General features: G+C 42.5%; 1 protein-coding gene across 2 annotated transcripts in view; it reads right to left on the bottom strand.

Annotated features, from left to right (window-relative positions):
• NUMBL (NUMB like endocytic adaptor protein) overlaps nucleotides 1–24,935 on the bottom strand; it is an 81,272-nt gene that overhangs the window by 18,827 nt on the left and 37,510 nt on the right. For both annotated transcript variants that reach the window (XM_073549265.1, XM_073549266.1), the window contains one exon: nucleotides 7,009–7,160. In XM_073549265.1, the coding sequence (XP_073405366.1) occupies nucleotides 7,009–7,160 (152 nt within the window). The remainder of the gene's footprint in view (nucleotides 1–7,008; nucleotides 7,161–24,935) is intronic.

Below are 24,935 nucleotides of genomic sequence, written 5' to 3'. Positions count from 1 at the left end.
CACCACATACAGAATTTGAAAAAAAGTCTTTTTTTTTCAGAAATAGCGCCCTCATAGTAATAGGCAGCATCGGTACTGCAGTTCAGACATAGCCCTTTCTATTGAGTTTAACTTATACTTTTATTTAAAATTCAAACAATCCCTTAAAAAAAGACAAAAGTGCCTCATTTTTGCTTTTGATTTATTCCCACATGTCTGCTTAGTAATAGTTTTTTTATTTTTTGAAAATCCGCCACACGGTTCCAGAAATATGGGTCTTTTTATTTCACAGAGCAATTATGCAATGCAGTCTAAAGACACGCCCCAGAGGATCCTGTGAGCCACGCCCCCTGGTATAAAACATAACAATTATATATTTTCTACTAAGTAAATATCTATGGAACCGTATGGCGGATTTACAAAAATAAACTAAATTCTCAGGAGATCAGCAGGAAAAATAAGAACAAAAACTGCCCACTGGCGACAAGTCCTTTATAAGGCCATGTCACCAACTAACATAAAAGCTGCTGGGATTTTTTTTTCTGTGTGTGTAAAGTCAGCTGCGTTTAACAGTTCAAGCAAAACGACTTTCCATTTTTATGTGCATTTTTACCCCCATAGACTTCAGTGGGAAGCTTGAAAAATGTGCATGTAGAAAACACAATTGTGTTTTTTAGGAAGTCAGAAAGCAAGAAGTCAGAAGTTTTCCAAAATCTGAGGACTAAAAGGGTTAAAAGAGAAGACTTGCGAAAGTGAAGACTGGTGAGGAAGGAGGCAGGGAAAAAGTTGGTACAATCCTCAGCACTGTGTGGAGACGAGGTTATAACCCCGTGAAGTTTGGAGTCACATGCCACTGATGGGAGAGACATTGCCTGGGATACAGGGGACATTTAGAAAACTTTGTCTTCTGTACAAACATTTTGCAGCACCGTCTTGTATGATTAATATAGAATCTCAGGCTGCAGAGAGGGAGAGATGTCTTAATGTGACCCTATTGTGAGATGGACTAATTGCTTGGGAAGGACGAGATGTCCAGTTTTGGAAAAACTCCTTGAAAAGTGTAAAACAGTGCAATGGAACACAACAAAACTAAAAAAAAAAATCCTGGCCTTGGAAAAATATTTAACATCAAACATCAACCAAACTCTTCCGGACTGAAGACCTCAAAACTTCCAAAGTTCGAGGAGGCTTGATGTAACCCCATTGAAAAAGATAGACTATGTAGACAAAGCTATCGGGTCCCTCGACTTAATCATTGAATTTAAGCTTTTTATTCTGTCCCATTGCCCCCGATGTATAAGATTCAGCCATGGTGCATAACCGCCAGTCCCATTGCCCCGGTGTATAACATCTGCTATCCACCATGCCGTCTGCCTTTGTGTGGGTGGCAGAATGACTGGTGGGGCTGAGCTCAGTGATACCAGCGCGGTACTGTAATAGGAGCCACCGGGGTAACAAGTCCATTCATGACATGTCTTCCATCCTAAATCTTCCCCCATCACCTGTGATTGATATTATTAAGAAGTGGAAGGAAGCACAGCAACTCAGCCACAAACTGAGCGGGGGGGACGAGTGCTGAGGAGCAGATGGCAGAAAAGTCACCAATGCTCTGCTGACTCCATAATACCAATTGCATAATTGGTATTAACATAAGTACATACACTGCACCCCCACTGGGAGCTTCATGCAGCCTTACATCACTAAGCACAATGCCAAGTGTTGGATGGAGTGGGGTAAAGCCGCCACCACTGGACTCTGGAGGAAACGTAATCTGTGCAGTGACAGGACACACTTCTCTGTCTGGCGTCTGATGGACGAGTCTGGGTTTGGTGAATGCCAGGAGAACGTTACCCCCTTATTGCATTTATTTTTATTTATTTTACTCAGTTATATAGCGCCTTTAATTCCACAGCGCTTTACAGACATTATGGACAGTGTCTTTTTGGAATGTGGGAGGAAACCGGAGAACCCGGAGGAAACCCACGCAAACATGGGGAGAATATACAAACTCCTTGCAGATGTTGTCCTTGGTGGAATTTAAACCCAGGACCCCAGCGCTGCAAGGCTGCAGTGCTAACCACTGAGCCACTGTGTCGCCCCACACTGAGCCATTGTGCCCACTATACAGTTTGGCGGTGGACGGATAATACTTGCATTTCAGGGGTCAGCTTTGGTGAAGGGAAATCTTAATACTTTAGTAAAAGACATTGTTCCCACAATGCTGAAAGCTACAGTTGTCCACAGTTTGGGGGAAGAGCCTTTTCTGATCCCAGTGCAAAAGGTCCATACAAACATGGTTGGATGATTTTGGTGGAAGAACATGACCCCCGCACAGAGCCCGGACCTCCACCCCGTCCAACATCTTTGGGATGTACTAGAATGGAGATTGTGAGCTCGGCTTGTCCCCAGCATCAGGGTGTGACTCTTCTGGATGAAGTGGCAAAAATGTTCATAGACACCTCCAAAATATTCCCAGAAGAGCGGGAGATGTAATATCTGCAAAATGGGGACTGACTTCATATCAATGTTTATGGATGTAGAATGGGAGGCCAGAAAAGCTCCTGTAGGTGTCATGTAGAGGGGGCACAAACTTTTATCCTTATACTTTGTTTTGCTGGCTGCAGAATGGGTTAACTAAGAATCTGTCAATGAGCTTATTCTGACAGGTTCTGTTTGCAACTCTTATCCATCTTTTTCTGAGCTCCTCTCAGCTGATTTATGACCATAGACCACATCAAAGTTGCATGTGCAGGGAAACAAAAAGCCTGTAAAAGCAAAATGGTGCAACATTTTTACTGAAACCTACCGTAATTGAAAAACTTATTTTTTAGCCTCAAATACCTGCATTTGGGTAAAAAAAATAACAGACCACATCAAAGATGGAAAAAAAATGACCACATCAAAGTTGAATGTGCAGGAGAAAAAAAAAGTCTGTAAAAGCAAAATGGTGAAAAATTTTTATTGAAACTAAATTTCAAAAGTGATGTTTAGCCCCAGATACATGTATTAAGGCAAGAAAAATGAAGAACTAAAATGTCCTCAGAGGGGCACACCCTACCTGTACTATGTTTCTTTTAGAGAAAAGAATGTTCCCATTCACTGAATACAATCAGAGATATTGAAAATGAAGGGGAATTTGCACACAGACTTGTCCTATAATTGAAACTTTGGTAACTCGCTAGCTATACATGTAGTGATGTGTGTGGCCCTGTATGTGGGGAAGGGGAGTTTCTTCTATACCAGACCCCCACTGCTCTGGAAATAAAAAGGGGAGCTGGAAATACAAAGCCAGACGAGTCAGACAGAACCCTTTTTTTAGAAAGATGGTTTTGTTTAGAGAGCAACTAATTAGTTGTGGATAGGCAAAAAAAAAAAAATTAAAAAAAGTCAGTCCGGTGTTTATCGGCTTAATTCTATAGAAAACATTGTGGAAAAATCCATTAGTCCCCTGCTACAAGCTCGGACCCCAAACACAACGTCCATACAGATCTGTACCGAGCTGGAATCTTCCCCATTATTGAGGCGCATCACCGATTGTACGGCCCTGGCACCATATACAGCCTGTACAACGGAGAAAACAATATATCCTACACATCTGTTATATAGAGGCCACAAAGAAAACTTTGGAGACGAATCCCAGAACAGCACAAATACATGTCTATACATGGTGGGAACAAAATGGTTAATTACAGACCGTCCCTTCATCCCCGCTGGGTACTCGCTCCATTCTTTTCTCTTTCAGCTGTAGAATACTGTGCCCTCTGTGCCAAGCTTCTATCCCGACCCTGAGCCCCGCTATGTAAAGCGCAGGACCACCAGCATGCCAGGAGCAGTACAACTGCACAGCTACCAACTCCCCCATGGAAAGGGATCATCGGAGACACTTCCTGAAAGTCGCCTTCAACCATCAGATTACTTGGCGCCACTGCAGTTTCGGGGAGCAGCGTACATTTTTGTATGGGTGGAACTTTGTCAGGCGCCTTTAAGGGACTATGTGTTCATGACATCACGGGTGTTGTCATCATTAGAGATGGGCGAACCCGGACAGTAAAGTTTGGTGTCCGTACCGAACACCTACTCTTCGGGCACGGACACCGAACACAGACTTCACCAGGAAGTCCGTGTTTCTGTTCGGGTTTGGCCGCCCGAACACTAGGTGTTTGTCACGCTGTCATGTGCATGGCAGCGCAGCAAACACTGCTTCTGATCGGCAGGGAAATCATCTCCGACGGTCAGAGATCCACGGATCCCACGCTGTCAAAAGTATAAACTTTACCTCCGCTCACTGGTGTCAGCTGATGGGACTAGTGATACCATCATCCGACACCTGGTGCCGCTAATTACATTGAGAGCAGGTGCGGCGGATGGGAGTATTCATCAGCCGCTCCTGCGCTGTAAATAAATAATTTAAAAAAAAAACAGCGTGGGTTCCCCTGTATTTTTGCTAACCAGCCAGACAAAACTCACAGCTGGGGGCTGCAACCCTCAGCTGTCAGCTTCAGCAAGGCTAGTTATCAAGAATAGAGGAGGCCCCATGCAGTTTTTTTTTTAATTAAATAATCATAAAAACAGCATGGGGTCCCAAGGGTCCCCCAAGGACTTTATTCTGGCTGTGCCTATATTTACCATACAACTATAGGATTAGTAATGGATAGGTGTCTTATAGATGTCTCTCCATTACTAAGCTGTGGGCTTGATGTCACCTGACAATACAAAGGTGACATCAACCCCCCCCACAACTATCACCCCACTTGCTACCGCTACAGGGCAAGTGGGAAGAGCCGGGCCTTTTCTGGGCAGCTGCAGGCTGCTATTTTTAGGTTGGGGGGCCAATATCCATGGACCCTTACAGCCTGAGAATACCAGCCTCCAGCTGTCTGCTTTAGCAAGGCTGGTTGTCAAAAAAGGGGGGGACCCCACGCTGTGAGTTTTGTTTGGCTGGTTAGCAAAAATACAGGGGAACCCATGCCGTTTTTTTTTTTTAAATTATTTATTTACAGCACAGGAGCGGCTGATGAATACTCCCATCCGCCATTCCTGCTCTCGCTGTAATTAGCGGCAGCAGGTGTCGGATGATGGTATCAGTAGTCCCATCAGCTGACGCCAGTGACCGGAGGTAAGCTTTATACCTCCGATCACAGCTGAGTGCTCACGCTGTCTTTTGACAGCGTGGGAACCGCGGCTCTCTGACTGGCGGGGATGATTTCACCGCAAATCTGAAGCGGTGTTTGCTGCACGGTCATGCACATGACAGCGTGGCAAACATTGGATTTTCGGCCCCCCCCCATTCAAGTGAATGGGGTCCGGGTTCGGGTCCGTGTACTGTTCTGGTACCTGAGCCCTAACTTTTTGTAACTGTTCGGCTGAACCCGCCGCCGGACCCAAGCATCCAGGTGTCCGCTCATCGTTAGTCATCATCAGCAGCATCATGTGAAATGTCACAAAAGGAAATCCATAACATGAAATTGTGATGCCCCCTGGTGGAGCAAATGGTGTCTGGACACAGGTACACGCAGCAACGTGGCATTGTCAGGAGGAACAGCATAGTCCGTGATCTTAAAGGGTTAATACCAAGATAGTAAAGTGTAATGTACGTTACTGATCATGAGGCACACAGGCATCATATTCACATGTCCAGGAGGCACACAGGCATCATAGTTACACCTCCAGGAGGCACACAGGCATCATATTCACACGTCCAGGAGGCACACAGAGGCATCATATTCACATGTCCAGGAGGCACACAGGCATCATATTCACACGTCCAGGAGGCACACAGGCATCATATTCACACGTCCAGGAGGCACACAGAGGCATCATATTCACATGTCCAGGAGGCACACAGGCATCATATTCACACGTCCAGGAGGCACACAGGCATCATATTCACACGTCCAGGAGGCACACAGGCATCATATTCACACGTCCAGGAGGCACACAGGCATCATAGTTACACCTCCAGGAGGCACACAGGCATCATAGTTACACCTCCAGGAGGCACACAGGCATCATAGTTACACCTCCAGGAGGCACACAGGCATCATAGTTACACCTCCAGGAGGCACACAGGCATCATAGTTACACCTCCAGGAGGCACACAGGCATCATAGTTACACCTCCAGGAGGCACACAGGCATCATAGTTACACCTCCAGGAGGCACACAGGTATGTTACAAATAATCATGGCTTGACTTTTTTTTGCAGGCCTCACTCTTGACAATATGGGGACACTCTGTTTTTCACCCAACAGGCCTCACAATCAGCATGACGCAAGACTCCATTCCACCTGTGCAGACTCTAGGGAGACTCTTTCCAGACCTGGTGGTCACAAGTACACCATAATTTCTTTACCGCTGTTGCTGTAGTCCAGAACCCAGAGATTCTCTACGTCATGTTGAACCAAACAAGGCTGATGCTCAGCTTCTTAATTGTGCCAATATACTACCAAAAATGAGATCAGTTGCCACAGTAGGACACTAGCCTCTGTCATGTCACATCTGGACCCTGCCTAATAGAGAATAGGTGATAATAACCATCAGCAAGCAGGGAAAGCAGATATGAAAAATAGTGGGCTGGGTGTGATCTGTAGAAGGCACCCGTGACCGGCCAGCTGGGTGCACCAGAGGCTTAGCTGCTTAGGCCACGTTCCCACAATGAGCTTTTGGTGAGTTTTTGATGTTGCAGATTTTTTCCACACATTAAGTTAGATAAGTTACCTTGCATTTTTTTTTGGTTTTTTTAATATGCAGCGGGTTCCACTTCTGTAGTTTCAAGACTCCCATAGAAGTAAACAGAGGAACTCCCTCCATTCATTTATCCTTGGAAGCAAAAAGCCTACAGAAGTGCGTTCAAGAGACACTCATTCTGGAGGTGGACATTAAACAAATGTCTAAAGTGTGAATACTTTACCTCTATGTAAAGGACTGGAAGGTCTGTACCAGAATAACCAAGATGTGACCATTATAAAATGGAAAAATTTGGGGATGGTAAGTAAAGTTGGACATTCACTTTAAGCCTAGCTTTACTTACAGTGCTGGTGGGAGCGGCAGGGTGGTCTGATATGGGCATCCAATAGTTAAAATTCTCCTCCTGATCCCTCCCGAAAACCCAGCAAGAACAGCCAGCGAGATGTTCAGATGTTTGCCAGTGATAACCGTAGAAAGGATACGAGATAACAAGACCTGCAAAAGAAAATAAAGAAGAGCGCAGTTTAATATATATTCCAAAATCAAGAAGTCATATTGTTTTCCAATAAAAATGGTAGGAACAGGATCCACGAAATCTTACACTGGAGAACAGACTGGATATTTGGGCATTTCTTTTAGATCTGTGCATTGATAAAAACATTATTTATATATTTTATTAAAATTGTATGTCTAGTGCTTGCCATTGTAATGGAAAGATGAGAAATTGGCATAGAAATCAATAGAGCACATGAAAATAAAAAACTTTGTAAAATATCTCATCAAGGAAATTAGCTTCCTTCTCCTGGACTGAGATTTCATTCTCAAATTCTCAATTCACAGGTAAAATCTGTCTTCAGTGAAGACACATTTTCCTAATATAGAGATAGGACGACAGTTGGTGCTCATAAGGTTCTATAGATATCAGTAAGGGTCTTTGCCAATGTTGTACATTTGCAGCAGAGTTTTCTGCAGCAAAAAAAAACAAAAAAAAACAGAATGCAGGCAGATAAAAAAGTAGAATAAAGGATGCACGATTTTTCTTTTACGCGTTTTTGATTTATTTTTACATGCATTTGTTTCCCCATCCGTTTGGACAGTAAATAATGCTGCAAAAAACCTCAAAGAATTGACACGCTGCAGATTTAAAAAAAAAAAAAAAAAAAAAGGCGTTATGATGGTTCACATTGGCAAGGAAAAAAAAAGCAGCATGTGCATGGGATTTCAGAAACTCTTCTGCAGCAAAAAAGCAGCATTTGAACAAGTCCTAACTGCTATTTTAGAAGATCTTGCAGTGGAATGTCTGTCACCACCTCCTGCTCCTCCCCTTCCCCTCTCCATAGAATCATAGAATGGTAGAGTTGGGAGGGACCTCCTGGGTCATCTGGTCCAACCCCCTGCTCAAAGCAGGATTCACTAAATCATCCCACAGTTCTCTGTCCAGCCTCTGTTTGAAGACTTTCATTGGAGGAGAACTCATCAGCTCTCGTGGCAGCCTGCTCCACTCATTGATCACCCTGTCAAAGTTTTTTTCTAATATCTAATCTGTGTCTCCTTTCATTCAGTTTCATCTCATTGTTTCTAGTCTTTCCTTGTACAAATGAGAATAAAGATGATTCTTCTACAATGTGACAGCCCTTGAGATATTTGTAAACCAGTCACCATTCTTGTCGCTCTTCTCCGAACTGGCTCCATTTTGTTGATGTCTTTTTTAAAAAGTGGTGGCCAAAACTGGACACAGTATTCCAGATGAGGTCTGACCAAAGAGGAGTAGAGGGCAGTAATGACTTCACGTGATCTAGACTATATGCTTCTGTTAATACATCCCTGAATTGTATTTGCCTTTTTTGCTGCTGCATCACACTGTTGACTCATGTTCAGTCTGTGATCTATTAGTATACCCAAGTCTTTTTCAGATGTGCTGTTGCTTAGCTCTATTCCTCCCATTCTGTATATGCTTTTTTCATTTTTATTGCCTAGATGTAATACTTTGCTTTTTTCCCCTGTTAAAAATCATTCTGTTAGTTGCTGCCCACAGCTCCATTTTATTTATATCTTTTTGACTCCTCTATCTCTCTTCCTCTCTTCTCTAGTATTAGCTATCCCTCCTAGCTTTGTGTAATCAGCAAATTTAATCAGTTTAAACTTTCTGAGTCCCTTAAAATCTGCCTTTCTGAAATCTAAAAGGCCCTGTCACACACAGTGAGATCGCCAGCGAGATCGCAGATTTTGTGACACCACAGCGATCTCGCCAGCAATATCGCTGTGTGACATGTATCAGCGACCAGCCCCCCTGCCGGGTATCGCTGATAGCGTCGAACGTCCTGGGCCGTTTTTTTATTGTTGGTCTCCTGCTGCCAAGCACGCATTGCTGCATGTGGCAGCGAGAGACCAGCGATCAGCGACACTGGGAGCTGGTTTCCAATGTGCGGCTCTTAGATACCCGCTGTTTACATTGGAAACCAGCTTGCTCGCTGGTCCTGATCGCTGGAGGGGCTGTCTATGTGACAGCTCACCAGCCATCAGCCTAACTATGTCCCAGCAATCCCATCCATGTCGGATCGCTGGGACATCGTTGTGTGTAACGGGGCCCTAACCTTGACGTCTGAGTCTTCACAGGTCTTCCGCCTCTAGTTATCCAAAATTCTAAAATAGCATGGTCGCTACCTCCTAGGGTCCCAGCCACTTTTACTTCCTCAATCATTTCCTCCCTGTTTATAAGGATTAGATACAAGGTAGCAGTTCCCCTTGTTTTCTCCCCTACCTTTTGGAAGATAAAGTTGTCAGCAAGGGAGGATAAGAATTTCCTTGACCTGTTAGTTTTGCCTGAGAGATTCCCAGCAAATGTCTTGATAGTTGAAATCTCCCATGACAACTATGTCATATTTTTTGGAGAACTTGGCCATTTGATGAATAAAGAGTTCATCCATATCTTCAGCTTGCACAGGCGGCCTGTAGTAAATGCCTACAATGGTGTCCTTTCCATTGTTCTGTCCTTGTATTCTTACCCCAAACAGTTTCCACAGAACTCCCAGTCTCTGAAGCTTCAATCTCTGTGCAGATATACGCGTCTCTAACATACAATGCGACACCTCCTCCTCGTTTATCAAGTCTGTTTCTTGCAAATAAGTTGTATCCTTCTAGCCTTGTATTCCAATCATGTGTATTGTCCCACCAAGTCTCAGTGATTCCAATGACATCATATTTCTTTTCCTGTGTTAGTAGTTCCAATTCTCCTTGTTTGTTGCCCATGCTTTGTGTATTAGTATAGAAACATTTTAGTTTGTGATTGGTTTCTCTTTCTCCAATATTTTTATTAATTAGATTCTTTTGTCTTTGTTCTTCCTTTCCACTTCTAATAGCAGAGTTCTCAATAGTATTTGTCACTTGTATGGCTTTTTCTGGCCTTTTGCTTCCCTTCCCGCATTTTTCTAGTTTAAAGCTCTCCTTACAAGTGTAGCAAGGCGAATCTCAAACACCAACTGCCATCTCTTATCTCAGTAATAAGGAAACCCTGTCTTCACTAAATACAGATTTTACCCTTGAATTGAGAGTGAAAGATCAGTCCAGGAGGAGAAAGAAGCAGATTTTTCTAAGATCTATTACAAAAAAAATATTTTCATGAGTACCATTTAACAAATAAAAACTACTGTTACTCTTTACAGAGATAGTATAATATAAGAAAAACTTGGCTGAGTTCTTTCAAAGACATTATTACTCCCATCCATGGGTGGGTGTGTGATATCCCGAGAGCATGAATGGAGCTAAACTGCAATCCCACAGGCAGCCTCTAGTCAAGGGTAGCACTGTTTCACTGATTTTCTAATCTTATACAGCCCCTTTACTATTCTGATTAAGGGTGGTGACCTGGAAATATGCTGTAACATTGAATTATTCCAGGATTTTGCAAGACTGACCACAATTGATTTGCTGCTGATTGATTGCTCTTCTGATCTGTACACTATTTTGTGCCAGTATTATAATAGTTATTATAAAATCTATTTAAAGTCTCCTTAAAGAAAAGTGGGTGTGCGCCTATTCCCACAGCTGGTTTCCTTCGCAAGTTACGGTACTTTTATTTTGGTCAAAAATCACTGGTCTCCAGCCAGAATCTCAGGGTCACCAATTTTTAGCTGTTCTGTTCGCCCATGGCTGCAAATATAAGGGATTACCACCCAAGCTTTTCCAGACTCTTGAAGGCAAACTATAATATATACAGTATATATAACCTTTCCACCCCTAAACCATTTCTCAATATTTTAAATCATTGCCATTTTGGATTATTTTCCTTCCATAAACCTTCTATGTCTATTAAAAATCAGCGTAATATGCAATCGTAAATGGTAGATATGGGAGGAGGGGAAGGAGGGAGATGCAGCTGCAGTTTCTCACCTCAATGTAATCAGTCAAAACAGCAGAATGGAAATTCTCACAGCACACAACACCAATTTTACATTCCACCAGTAAAAGGCAACACATTGAAAAAAAAAAATAAAAAAGTACTCAATATATGCCAGGTAGGCTGAAAATTAATAATGGAAGCAAGACTGCTCCTTTAAGATGACTGGGAACAAACGTCAGTTCCTTTTCCTCTAAGGAAAGACCATACCTGTCCATCATATCTTTTGCAGTTTGGCAAGTGTAATAATATCTTGATGTTTCGATTAGCCTTATTTGCACGTGGGCATCAGTAATTTTCTTAAAGGGGTCCAGGACTGTAGAGTATAAAAGACCACAAGGCATACCCCGAAATTTCTTAGCAGTCAGTCTACATTGTGGCTAAAAGCGGGGGTATACCTATGGCGAGTGCAGGGGTTGCAGTTGTAATAATTGGGGGTCCTGCTGGAGTTCTTACTCTCCAGTTAAGTAACTGGCTAACAGATTAGAATGGTCCGGTATGGGGGATGTTTCTCTATGAGCCAAGAAATCCACGATAGAGCATATAAAAGTATTTTTTCAAACTAGAACACATCTTTAAAGACAGTCTGTCACTTGCTATCAATACGTAATTGTTTCTCCTGATTGCCGCTGTTCTCCTGAATCTGGTGATATTTTTGTTTTGTTACTGCGCCTCTGCGTTCCGGAGATATGGCCTCCTCTTTCCTACATATCAACCTAGTCTTGTTAGTCAAGAAGGCGTGGTCCTCAAGAATACACCCACAAAGAGCAGTAGAAGACCAGGCCCACTTGGCTAACAAGACTAAATTTATGTGCAGGAAAGAGAGGGCCGTATCTCAGGAACCGAGAGCCGCATGAAGAAACTAAAAACATCACCGGATTCAGGAGAACAGCGGCATTTATATTGATCAAAAGATTACATGATTATGGTAAGTGACAGGACCACCTTAAACTGGTAATTTGGGTAAAAATTGGAAACTATTCTACTATTCAATGATCCCAGTAACAGGGAAAATGTGGTCAGTGCAAGAACTGGGCACAAATGTAAATGTCTACCCTCCTCCTCCCCCCACCCCACATGGAGCATTCAGCTGTCCTGGCCCATCAGTACCAGCCATCCTGCCCACAAATAATACTGGTGGCAGAATCCAAACCTGCTAATCCTGACACCTTTCACTATTTTCCAAATAAACTAAAAGTAACTATAATAAAGGGATTGTTCAGGATTAGTCAAACATTGCTTCTTTCTTCCCAAAAAAAGCCACATCTACCCACAGGTTATGACTGGAATTGCAGCTGAGCTGTATTAAAGTAAATGGGGATGGTAGAGGAGTCAATTCTACCGACATGTCTTTTATTATAGCGGTGTGCTCCCTAAAAAAAATAACGATTCTGGAGCGGTCATGATCCAGAGCGGGTTTTGGAGTCCTGTCTCTCCATGTTCCCGGTCTGGTCATTTCAGGGGTTAATTTTTCTCAGCTTCAGTCTGGTTTCAGGTTTGCTGTTTAGCTCCGCTGTATCCTGCAGGCGATGTCAGCTACAGTTCTGCCTACAGCGTGTGTATCCGATTCTGGTATATCCTGATTAGTCCTGCTGTGATCCCTGACTTGCCCCGTGTCTGTTTATTCCCTCTGTCTGCCCTGTTAGTGTGCTGACCCCCTGGCTTTTGACTTGGCTTGTATGCGGACCTGCTTCTGTAATTTGTCTTATCCGCTCCTGTCCTCATTGGCTTGTTTGTGACCTTGAGTTTGCTTATTCCTTCGGTTCTGTGCTACAGTCTGTTTTCTGACACGGCTAGTCTGACTATTCTGCTGCCACCTGGTGGTAGCAGTCGCTACCGTTGCAGGCCTGCCTTGGGAGTGCGCACTCCTTCCTCCACTCTATTGCCATCTAGTGGGGTCTGCACATACCTGCACTGCAGCAGCCTGACAGGAGCGTGGTGTTCCTATTATTGCTTTTATAAATGCACAAAATTGACAAGGTGTCACTTACTTTTGATACGGCCCTATTGTTTACTATGGGGTTTATCCATTTTTTAGAATGGAAAATAAGAAGTCCAGTATTTAGAATTTTTCATTCCATTCTTTAAAAAAAATAAAAAGGGATACTGATGGATTCCAAAATAATCAGTGATGCAACTGGTCACTTACTCTGTCTGTTCTAAATGTCTGAACGGAGTGTCAAATGGACGTGTGAACAGAGCCTTCCCTTCCTTGTCTTTCTCACAATGCCTCCAAACCACCTACTCAGAGTTTTCTAGGGTTAGAAAAAGTTTTTCATTTTTCATCTATTTAACATATTTGCATACGAGGCTCAGCTGCAATACCAAAAACAACCATAGGAGAAAGTGGCGCTGTTTCTGACTATAACACAGATCTTTTCTAACCCAGACTTCTCCTTACACATCAGAGTCTGACATTGATAGCAGGGGGTCCGCGTTAGAGCTTTGGGCCATTGATCCTCAAGATTTCATAATATGTATCACTATCAATTTTCTAATGACTGAATTTTTGTGGTTGTATATGCCCCCATTTCTTCACAGCTGGCAGCTATGATCAGCTGACCTCAGGGCAGGGACAGCAGCACAGAGTATTTCAGATGATGAATGCACCGCAGCACTACAGATATAGCCTAATTTTTTAATGAAAAAGCTGTAAAATATACCTTTAAGTAATATATAAACCCAATATGTTCCCCTAACCTCAGGACATATATATCCAGCACCGATGACTGATCCCAGGCCTCAGCTGTCAGTGACATCCCGCTTCCCACATATCCTGGGAACCCGGTCTCCTTGGAAATAGTTGCCAGGTTACCGGATTCTGACGGGATTAAGAATGGTGGAGACAGCGTTTTTGAGGTGAGATGCTTTCATGTTACTGCCGGATATGGATCCCCGGAATTGGGAGCATTGGGGGAGATCAGGTGACGCGGGAAGACGATGGATGTTGCATTAATCTGTAGATCTATAGCCAGGTCTTCCCTCACCAGGGGCAAAAGCTTCAATGTACTGCCCCCCCCCTCCCCCTATATCCAAATACTTAGGCCCTGTCAATCTCATGTTGCTGCAGGATAAGGGTCTCTGGAACTGGGGGAGATCAGGTGATGCGGGAAGACAACGGACAATGAATTAACCTGTAGATCTATAGCCAGGTCTTCCCTCACCAGGGGCAAAAGCTTCAATGTACTGCCCCCCGTATCCAAATACCTAGGCCCTGTCAATCTCATGTTGCTGCAGGATAAGGGTCTCTGGAACTGGGGGAGATCAGGTGATGCGGGAAGACAACGGACAATGAATTAACCTGTAGATCTATAGCCAGGTCTTCCCTCACCAGGGGCAAAAGCTTCAATGTACTGCCCCCCGTATCCAAATACCTAGGCCCTGTCAATCTCATGTTGCTGCAGGATAAGGGTCTCTGGAACTGGGGGAGATCAGGTGATGCGGGAAGACAACGGACGATGAATTAACCTGTAGATCTATAGCCAGGTCTTCCTTCATCTGGGGCAAAAGGTTCAATGTACTGCCCTCCCCTTATATCCAAATACCTCGGTCCTCACAACATAGCTTTATGGTACCCATCACCTGGGGCAAATACCCCGCTTGCCCCCCCCACCCCTCATTCTATTCAGGCATTTGGATCTATGCTGAAATCCTCCTTTATTTAAATGGAAAATCCCCTCCGCTGTTCACACCAGCCCATTTTTCTTATCTTTTCAATACTTTTTTCCCTACCAACTTTTTAAAACTCATTTTGAGGCAAAACCCTCATGGAATACACCTCATATTTGACAAGTAAAAAGACTACATTTCAACATGTGTGGAGGAAACAAAGCTTCAAAAACACTTCAGGGTAAAAAAAAAAAAAGCCTACAAAGAAAAAACAAAAAAAAAACAAAACTGATTCCTCTTGAAAGTCTCAGAGGGATTTTTCTGCCTTAGGTAAAAAAAAAAAAAAAAAAAAAAAAAAAATCTGTGTGTGAACTAAGCCTTCGGGTACGCTCACTCAGTTTTTTTTTTTATGGGGTATTTAGAAGCGTTGTGATAAATATCTTAATTTTTTAGCTAGCAGCATCTGTAAAGCCCCCTTCTACAGTTTAAATTAGGATTTTGGACGTTGTGTGAGCAGAAAAAAAACCTTGTACACAAAGCGAAAAATTGTCACTTCAACATTTCAATTGTTTTTATAACAAAATAAAAATAATAAAAAAATAACATTGGTCTGACAGTCATTTTATTTACATACATGACCAGGGATATTTTATTGCCTACTGTCCTAATGGCCTGTGTCTGTTTTAGCAGCTAAGGGTTTATTCACAAGTCCAACTTTTCCACATATGAGAAAAAAAAATGTGTAATGCCTGGTTTCCCCTGCGGAGGTGCTGCAGGAGAATGAAACACTTGCATAATAATGCTCTCACAAATTAGAATTGACGAACATCCCCTTTAAAACACATCATATTACCCTCAGAGAGGTTTTTTTCACAATAAGTTTTTTTTTCCTACTAACTTTTAAAAACTCACTTCAAGGCAAAACCCTCATAGAATACACAGCAAACTTGACAAGTCAAAAGAGTACATAGCACCATGTGGGGGGAAAAAGGATTCAAAAACAGTAGAGGATAAAAAAAAAAAAAAGCCTAAAAAAAAAAAAAGTGCTGAATGAAGTGGATTCCTCTTGAAAAGCTTGAAAGAGATTTTTGTGTCTTCAAAGAAAAAAAACACAAAAACCTCTGTGTGATTCTGGCCTAAAGCTATGTTCACATGTTGCGTTTGTTTATGCAGGCAAAACCTGCTCCCTTGAGGGTGTGTGCACACGCTGCGGGTCCGCAGCAGAATCTGCTGCGCTGTACAGTACCATTTTACTCTATGTAAAATGGAAACCGCTGTGCACATGCTGCGGAATATTCTGCGCGGTTTTGCTGCGGTTTCAAATCCACAGTAAGAAATGACATGTCACTTCTTTTCTGCGGATTCTGCTGCGGTTTACCATCTCCTCCATTGTAGAGGTGATAAACCGCAGGGCAAAACCACAGGCAAACCGCAGGTCTTCTGACCTGAAATTTACCTGCGGATTTTACAAAATCCGCGGGGACAAATCCGCAGCACCAAAAAATACGTGTGCACATACCCTAAGAGTAAAGAAGCTGCTTATAAAGCAGGTTTTGCTGTGTATTTTATGCTCATTCAGTTTAGAACCTGTTGTTCCTAGTTTTCTGCACCACAAATGTAGTAAAACCTGATTTCATTGATTTCTAAGAAAAACCACTGAGGGTCTGTGCACACTAGGGTGACCGGATCTCTTATGGTGGGGGGGGAAATGTCGGAATCTTGTTCGTCTGGACCCCACAAAACGATTCCCCTTTCCAGATATTGAGAGAGCCAAAATTTGAGCTCGATCAAACGACGTTAAGCCGTGCGGCTCGTCGCTCAAAGTTTGAAAAAATCCAAATTGAGGTATTTTAAGATTTAGGTATTTTGCATAGTCTGTTAGACTATAAAGAATGTGACAACAACATTGCAGAAATAGCCCTGACCAAATTTTCGAACCATTTGTGGTATTTGAATGCAGAGTTGGTGGGATTATCGTTTTTTGATCCCACCATTACAGACAATGAAAAGTTGTTAATGGCTAATAAATTGCTCAGTAGCACAGATGAACCATCAGAGCACGCTAACCTACATGAGTTGATAATTTTACATAGTTATCTAATCTATTCTAGAGCTTTTGTTAAAGTAGTTTTTGAAACGTCAGAATATAATGCTCGGCATTTGCTTACAACTTGCAGGACATATTGCTTTTGTTCTTCATCTTTTGTCAGAAGGTCGTTAAAGTCGGTTACTTCCTACCTCTTTTAATTTTTCTTTCCTAACTTTTGGATTTACAACCCTAGCGTGCTCTGATGGTTCATCTGTGCTACTGAGCAATTTATTAGCCATTAACAACTTTTCATTGTCTGTAATGGTGGGATCAAAAAACGATAATCCCACCAACTCTGCATTCAAATACCACAAATGGTTCGAAAATTTGGTCAGGGCTATTTCTGCAATGTTGTTGTCACATTCTTTATAGTCTAACAGACTATGCAAAATACCTAAATCTTAAAATACCTCAATTTGGATTTTTTCAAACTTTGAGCGACGAGCCGCACGGCTTAACGTCGTTTGATCGAGCTCAAATTTTGGCTCTCTCAATATCTGGAAAGGGGAATCGTTTTGTGGGGTCCAGAGGGACAAAATTCCGACATCGATTTTTTGCGGTCACCCTAGTGCACACGTTGCAGATTTGCCTGCGGAATTTTCTGCACAGAATCTGCATCTCTTGGCAGAAAATGCAGCAAAAAATCAGAGCGGATTTTCATGCGTTTTTGTAAGCTCAATAAAGATCTATTATTTAACAGAAAAAAGAAGTTGTGATGTCATTTCTTTGTCCAACCTCTTATTTTGCATACAGTACTCCATTGAAGAATAAAGTACACACACAGGTAGATAGATCTATAGATACATGGATAGGTCTTTCTATGGATATATCTATAGATCGATATAGATATCCACAGATATATCAATCTATCCATAGATACTGCATATCTGTGGATAGAAATATCTATGGATAGATAGATATATATCTATGTATAGAGATATATATATATATATATATCTCTATATATAGATCTATCTATAGATCGATAGATCTATCTATAGATAGATCTATAGGTATATATAAAGTGCCTTTTCCCACATATCATGCTTCAAACATAAAGATACCAAATGTACAGTAAATTTTTGGTGTAGAATCAACAACAAGTGGGACACAATTGTGAAGTTGAACGAAATTTATTGGATATTTTAAATTTTTGTGGAAAGTCAAAAAACTGAAAAGTGGGGCATGCAATATTATTCGGCCCGTTTAACTTAATACTTTGTTGCGCCACCTTTTGCTGCGATTACAGCTGCAAGTCACTTGGGGCATGTCTCGATCAGTTTTGTACATTGAGAGACTGAAATTCTTGCCCATTCTTCCTTGGCCAACAGCTCGAGCTCAGTGAGGTTTGATGGAGGATCGTTTGTGAACAGCAGTTTTCAGCTCTTTCCACAGATTCTCGATTGGATTCCGATCTGGACTTTGACTTGGCCGTTCTAACACCTGGATACGTTTATTTGTGAACCATTCCATTATAGATTTTGCCTTTTGTTTGGGATCATTGTCTTGTTAGAAGACAAATCTTCGTCCCAGTCTCAGGTCTTTTGCAGACTCCAACAGGTTTTCTTCAACAATGGTCCTGTATTTGGCTCAATACATCTTCCCATCAATTTTAACCATCTTTCCTGTCCCTGCTGAAGAAAAGCAGGCCCAAACCATGATGCTGCCACCACCATGTTTGACAGTGGGGATGGTGTGTTCAGGGTGATGAGCTGTGTTGCCTTTACGCCAAACATATCATTTGGCATTGTTGCCAAAAAGTTCAATTTTGGTTTCACATGGCCAGAGCACCTTCTTCCACATGTTTGGTGTGTCTCCCAGGTGGCTTGTTGCAAACTTTAAACAACACGTTTTATGGATATCTTTGAGAATTGGCTTTCTTCTTGCCACTCTTCCATAAAGGCCAGATTTGTGCAGTCTACGACTGATTGTTGTCCTATGGACAGACTGTCCCACCTCAGCTGTAGATCTCTGCAGTTCAGCCAGAGTGATCATGGGCCTCTTGGCTGCATCTCTGATCAGTCTTCTCCTTGTTTGAGATGAAAGTTTAGCGGGACGGCCGGGTCTTGGTAGATTTGCAGTGGTATGATACGCCTTCCATTTCAATATGCTCCCTTGCACAGTGCTCCTTGGGATGTTTAAAGTTTTGGAAATCATTTTGTATCCAAATCCAGCTTTAACCCCTTCACCCCCAAGGGTGGTTTGCACGTTCATGACCGGGCCAATTTTTACAATTTTGACCACTGTACCTTTATGAGGTCATAACTCTGGAACGCTTCCATGGATCCCGGTGATTCTGACATTGTTTTCTCGTGACATATTGTACTTCATGTTAGTGGTAAAATTTCATTCAAATAACTTGCGTTTATTTGTGAGAAAAACGGAAATTTGGCAAAAATTTTGAAAATTTCGCAATTTTCCAACTTTGAATTTTTATGCCCTTAAATCACAGAGATACGGCACACAAAAAACTTGATAACTAACATTTCCCACATGTTTACTTTACATCAGCACAATTTTGGAACCAAAATTTTTTTTTGTTAGGAAGTTATAAGGGTTAAAAGTTGACCAGCGATTTCTCATTTTTACAACACCATTTTATTTTTACAGACCACATCACATTTGAAGCCACTATGAGGGGTCTATATGATAGAAAATACCCAAAATGACACCATTCTAAAAACTGCACCCCTTAAGGTGCTCAAAACCACATTCAAGAAGTTTATTAACCCTTTAGGTGAGTCACAGGAATTTTTTTGAATATTTAAAAAAAAATGAACATCTAACTTTTTTTCATAAAAAAAATACTTCAGGTTCAATTTTTTTTATTTTACCAAGGGTAACAGGAGAAATTGAACTGCAAAAGTTATTGTGCAATTTGTCCTGAGTACGCAGATACCTGATATGTGGGGGGAACGACTGTTTCGGCGCATGGCAGAGCTCAGAATGGAAGGAGCGCCGTTTGACTTTTTCAATGCAAAATTGGCTGGAATTCAGATTGGACGCCATGTCACGTTTGGAGAGTCCCTGATGTACCTAAACAGTGGAAACCCCCTACAAGTGACCCCATTTTGGAAACTAGACCCCCCAAGGAACTTATCTAGATATGTGGTGAGAACTTTGAACCCACAAGGGCTTTACAGAAGTTTATAACGTACAGCGGTACAATTAAAAAATCATATTTTTTCCACAAAAATGATCTTTTCACCCCCAATTTTTATTTTCCCAAGGGTAACAGGACCCTAAAAGTTATTGTGCAATTTGTCCTGAGTACGCCGATACCCCACATGTGGGGGTAAACCACTATTTGGGCGCATGGCAGAGCTCGGAAGGGAAGCAGCGCCATTTGACGTTTTTGGCTGGAATTGAGATAGGACACGATGTCGCGTTTGGAAAACCCCTGATGTACCAAAACAGTGGAACCCCCCCACAAATGACACCATTTTGGAAACTAGACCCCCTAAGGAACTTATCTAGATGTGTGGTGAGCACTTTGACCCCCCCAGTGCTTCACAGAAGTTTATAACACCCGGGCGTGAAAATAAAAAATTCGTATTTTTTCCACAAACATGATCTTTTAGTCACCATTTTTTTATTTTCCCAAGGGTACCAGGAGAAATTGGACCCCAAAAGTTGTTGTCCAATTTGTCCCGAGTATGCTGATACCCCATATGTGGGAGAAAACTACTGTATGGGCACACGTCGGGGCTCGGAAGGGAAGTAGTGACGTTTTGGAATGCAGACTTTGATGGAATGGTCTGCGGGTGTCATGTTGCCTTTGGAGAGCCCCTAATGTACCTAAACAGTGGAAACCCCCCACAAATGACCCCATTTTGAAAACTAGACCCACTAAGGAACGTATCTAGATGTGAGGTGAGCACTTTGAACCCCCAAGGGCTTCACAGAAGTTTATAATGCCAGGGCATGAAAATAAAAAAATCGTATTTTTTCCACAAACATGATCAATTAGGCCCCAATTTTTTTATTTTCCCAAGGGTAACAGGAGAAATTGAACCCCAAAAGTTGTTGTCCAATTTGTCCTGAGTACGCTGACACCCCATATGTGGGATAAAACTACTGTATGGACACACGTCAGGGCTCGGAAGGGAAGTAGTGACGTTTTGGAATGCAGACTTTGATGGAATGGTCTGCGGGTGTCATGTTGCCTTTGGAGAGCCCCTAATGTACCTAAACAGTGGAAACCCCCACAAGTGACCCCATTTTGGAAACGAGAACCCCCACGGAACTTATCTAGATGTGTGGTGAGCACTTTGAACCCCCAAGTGCTTCACAGAAGTTTATAACACTCGGACGTAAAAATAAAAAAATCATTTTTTTCCACAAAAATGATATTTTTGCCCCCAATTTTTTATTTTCCTAAGGGTAACAGGAGAAATTGGACCCCAAAAATTGTTTTGCAATTTGTCCTGAGTAGGCTGATACCCTACATGTGGGGGTAAAACACTGTTTGGGCGCATAGCAGAGCTTGGAAGGGAAGGAGCACCATTTGACTTTTTCAACTCAGAATTGGCTGGAATTGAGATCAGACGCCATGTTGCATTTGGAGAGCCCCTGATGTGCCCAAACAGTGGAAACCCCCAATTCTAACTCCAACCCGAACCCCAACACGCCCCTAACCCTAACCCTAGCCCTAACCCTAACCCTACCCCAACACACCCCTAGCCCTAACCCTAGCCCTAACCCTAATGGAAAAATGGAAATAAATACATTTTTTTTATTTTATTATTTTTCCCTAACTAAGGGGGTGATAACGGGGGGTTTAATTTACTATTTATGGCGGTTTTTATGTTTGGCGGCTGTCGCACGCTAAAAGACGCTTTTTATTGTAAAAATAGTTTTTGCATCACCACATATTGAGAGCTATAATTTTTCCGTATTTTGACCCACCGAGTCATGTGAGGTCTTATTTTTTGCGGGACGAGTTGACGTTTTTATTGGTACCATTTTCGGGCACGTGAAATTTTTTGATCGCTTTTTATTCCGATTTTTGGGACGCAGAATGAACAAAAACCAGCGTTTCATGAATTTCTTTTGGGGGGGTGCGTTTACACCGTTCCGCGTGCGGTAAAATTGATAAAGAGGTTTTATTCTTCGGGTCAGTATGGTTACAGCGATACCTCATTTAGGTTGTTTTTTATGTTTTTGTCGGTTTTATGCAATGAAAACTATTTTATATAAAAAATAATTATTTTTGCATCGCTTTATTCAGCGAGCTATAACTTTTTTATTTTTTCGCTGATGATGCTGTGTGGTGGCTCGTTTTTTGCGGGACAAGATGACGTTTTCAGCGGTACCATGGATTTTTATATGCGTTTTTTTGATCGCGCGTTATTACACTTTTTGTTTGGCGGTATGATAATAAATCATTATTTTTTTCTTCGTTTTTTATTTTTATTTTTTAAGGGGTTCGCTAAAGGGGTTAACTAATGGAACAGTTTTATAGGGCGGGTCGTTACGGACGCGGCGATACCTAATATGTGTACTTTTATTGTTTGTTTTTTTTTTATTATTTCCAAAAAATGGATTTATTGGGGGAATATTTTTTTTTTTTTTTCTAATTTATTTGGCGATTTTTTTTTAAATTATTTTTACACTTTTTTTTACTTTATTAATTAGTCCCAGGTGGGACATCACTGTCCTGTGACAGATCGCTGATCTGTCACATCACAGATCACTGTGACAGATCAGCGATCTGACACAGGCACTGCAGAAGGCTTCCTCATGCCTGCGCTTTGCAGGCACTGAGGAAGCCAGCTTCCGCAGGCCCCCGTCGCCATCTTGGATTCGGGGGCCTGGAGGGATGGAGTCCCCCGCAGCAGCGCTGCACATTGCGCTGCCGTGGGGGGCTCAGGGAAGCACGGAGGGAGCCCCCTCCCTGCCGATGCTTCCCTTTAACCCCCGGTACACCGCGATCGTGTTTGATCGCGGTGTGCAAGGGGTTAACGTGTCGGGGGCGGTCCGTGACCGCCCCTGACACATTGTGCTGGGTGTCAGCTATGATAATTAGCTGACACTCGGCCGCGATCAGCGGCGCTCACCACGTGGGCGCCGCTGATCGCGCCGACGTACTATCCCGTCCCCGGTCATACGGGCCTGGGTACCGTGGACGGGATAGTACGTCGGATGGCAGAAAGGGGTTAAACTTCTCCACAACAGTATAATGGACCTGCCTGTGTGTTCCTTGGTCTTCATGATGCTCTCTGTGCTTCAAACAGAACCCTGAGACTATCACAGAGCAGGTGCATTTATACGGAGACTTGATTACACACAGGTGGATTATAATTATCATTAGTCATTTAGGACAACATTGGATCATTCAGAGCTCCACAATGAACTTCTGGAGTGAGTTTGCTGCACTGAAAGTAAAGGGGCCGAATAATATTGGACGCCCCACTTTTCAGTTTTTGAATTTCCACAAAAAATTAAAATAACCAATAAATTTCATTTAACTTCACAATTGTGTCCCACTTGTTGTTGATTCTTCACCAAAAATTTACATTTGGCATCTTTATGTTTGGAGCATGATATGTGGGAAAATTTCCAGGAGGCCGAAAGTACTGGCACTGGGCACTGTACAAGGCACTGTATATGTATAGATATATCTATCTATAGATAGGCCGATGTTTATGAATAATATATTTAATTTAAAAAAAAAAAAAAATTATGTGGGCTCCCACACAATTTTCTGCGCCAGAGAGGGAAAGCCGACAACTGGGGGCAGATATTCAGAGCCTAGAAAAGGACCATGGTTATTGCGCCCCCCCCCTCGTTTACAAACATCTGCCCCAGCCGCCCAGAAATGGTGCATCTTTAAAATGCGCCAATTCTGGCACTTAGCCTCTCTCTTCCCACTGCCCTGTAGCGGTGGCATATGGGGTAATATTTGTGGGGTTGATGTCACCTTTGTATTGTAAGGTGACATCAGGCCCGGTTAGTAATGGAGAGGTGTCAATAAGACACCGATCCATTACTAATCCTAGGGTTAAAAAAATGACACAGCAATAAAGGTCTTTTAATGAAATAAATCACTACACAGTTTTGCCATATTTATTAGATATAAACGCATGGACCATGCACACTGTGAACAAGTCTGTAGGACAGTGTTCACACCACCAAAAGACTGCTCTGATAGGGGTATAACTTGACGTTTGGTAGAGCAGCTTAGTATACATTTTTTGCAACAAAAAAAAAAGTGTCTACCAAATACCTTTGTTTTGTTATCTTTTTACTAGCACTTGCTGTTTACTGTTAGTTTTTTACAGCAGAGAATTTTTATACGTTATACGGTGTTTCATATTTATTAGATGCCTAATCCATGTGAAGCCTCGATCTCCTACAAAAAAAAAACAAAAATATTTAATAATGAGTGTCCCACGACGATCTCCACTACAGGGCCTCCCACATTGCACTGACAGGAGACAATGGTTCCTGCAGTACATCACTGAAGAGGTTACCTGAGTTCATCCTCTCATTTTACAGCAATGCTGCGTGAGAATTTTCTCACACAGCGTTGCAGATGAGAGAATGAACTTAGGATTACGGGTAGGGGACCTCTCTTTCTCAGCAGCGGAGGGATACAACGCGGAGGATTACCTCCACCTGTCAGTGCATCGCAGAGGGCCTGTACAACACGGACATCACCCGATGTCACTGTTCTACATGGGAGATCATCGTAGGACACTCGTTATTAACTGGACTATGGTGGAAAGGTAAGTATAGGTTGGTTTATTTTTTGTTACAGGAGATCGAGGGCTTCGGGGACTAGGTGATTGGCGAGTATGTACTATGTTATATGTACTGTAAATGTATATGTTTGTACTGTGTTTGTTTGGTTTTTTTTTACACTTGACATGCATTGAGTGATGGGACTACTGTCCCATCATCGGCGAATGCTGTCACTGTCACGTGTAGCAGTATTCATAGCTGGATGGGAGCAGTAGTCCCATCACGCGATGCCTGGCTACACAGACACGCACACAGCAGCGCACACACACAGGGACACACGCAGACACACACACACAAAGACCCCCACACCAACACGCACATTCTCCACCTACACACTTCCTTCCTCCCAATCTACAGCAAATCTGCAGATTTTTTTTTTACACCTGCCGTTTTGCTGCGGATGTACCTGACTCAATGGATGTCAATGGAT

Source organism: Dendrobates tinctorius, unplaced genomic scaffold, assembly GCF_039654945.1.
Source record: "Dendrobates tinctorius isolate UK_male_01 unplaced genomic scaffold, ASM3965494v1 ptg000158l, whole genome shotgun sequence".
In the NCBI taxonomy this organism is placed as follows: Eukaryota; Metazoa; Chordata; class Amphibia; order Anura; family Dendrobatidae; genus Dendrobates; species Dendrobates tinctorius.
Note: the sequence above shows the minus strand (reverse complement) of the source record. Positions and strands in the feature narration are given on the sequence as shown.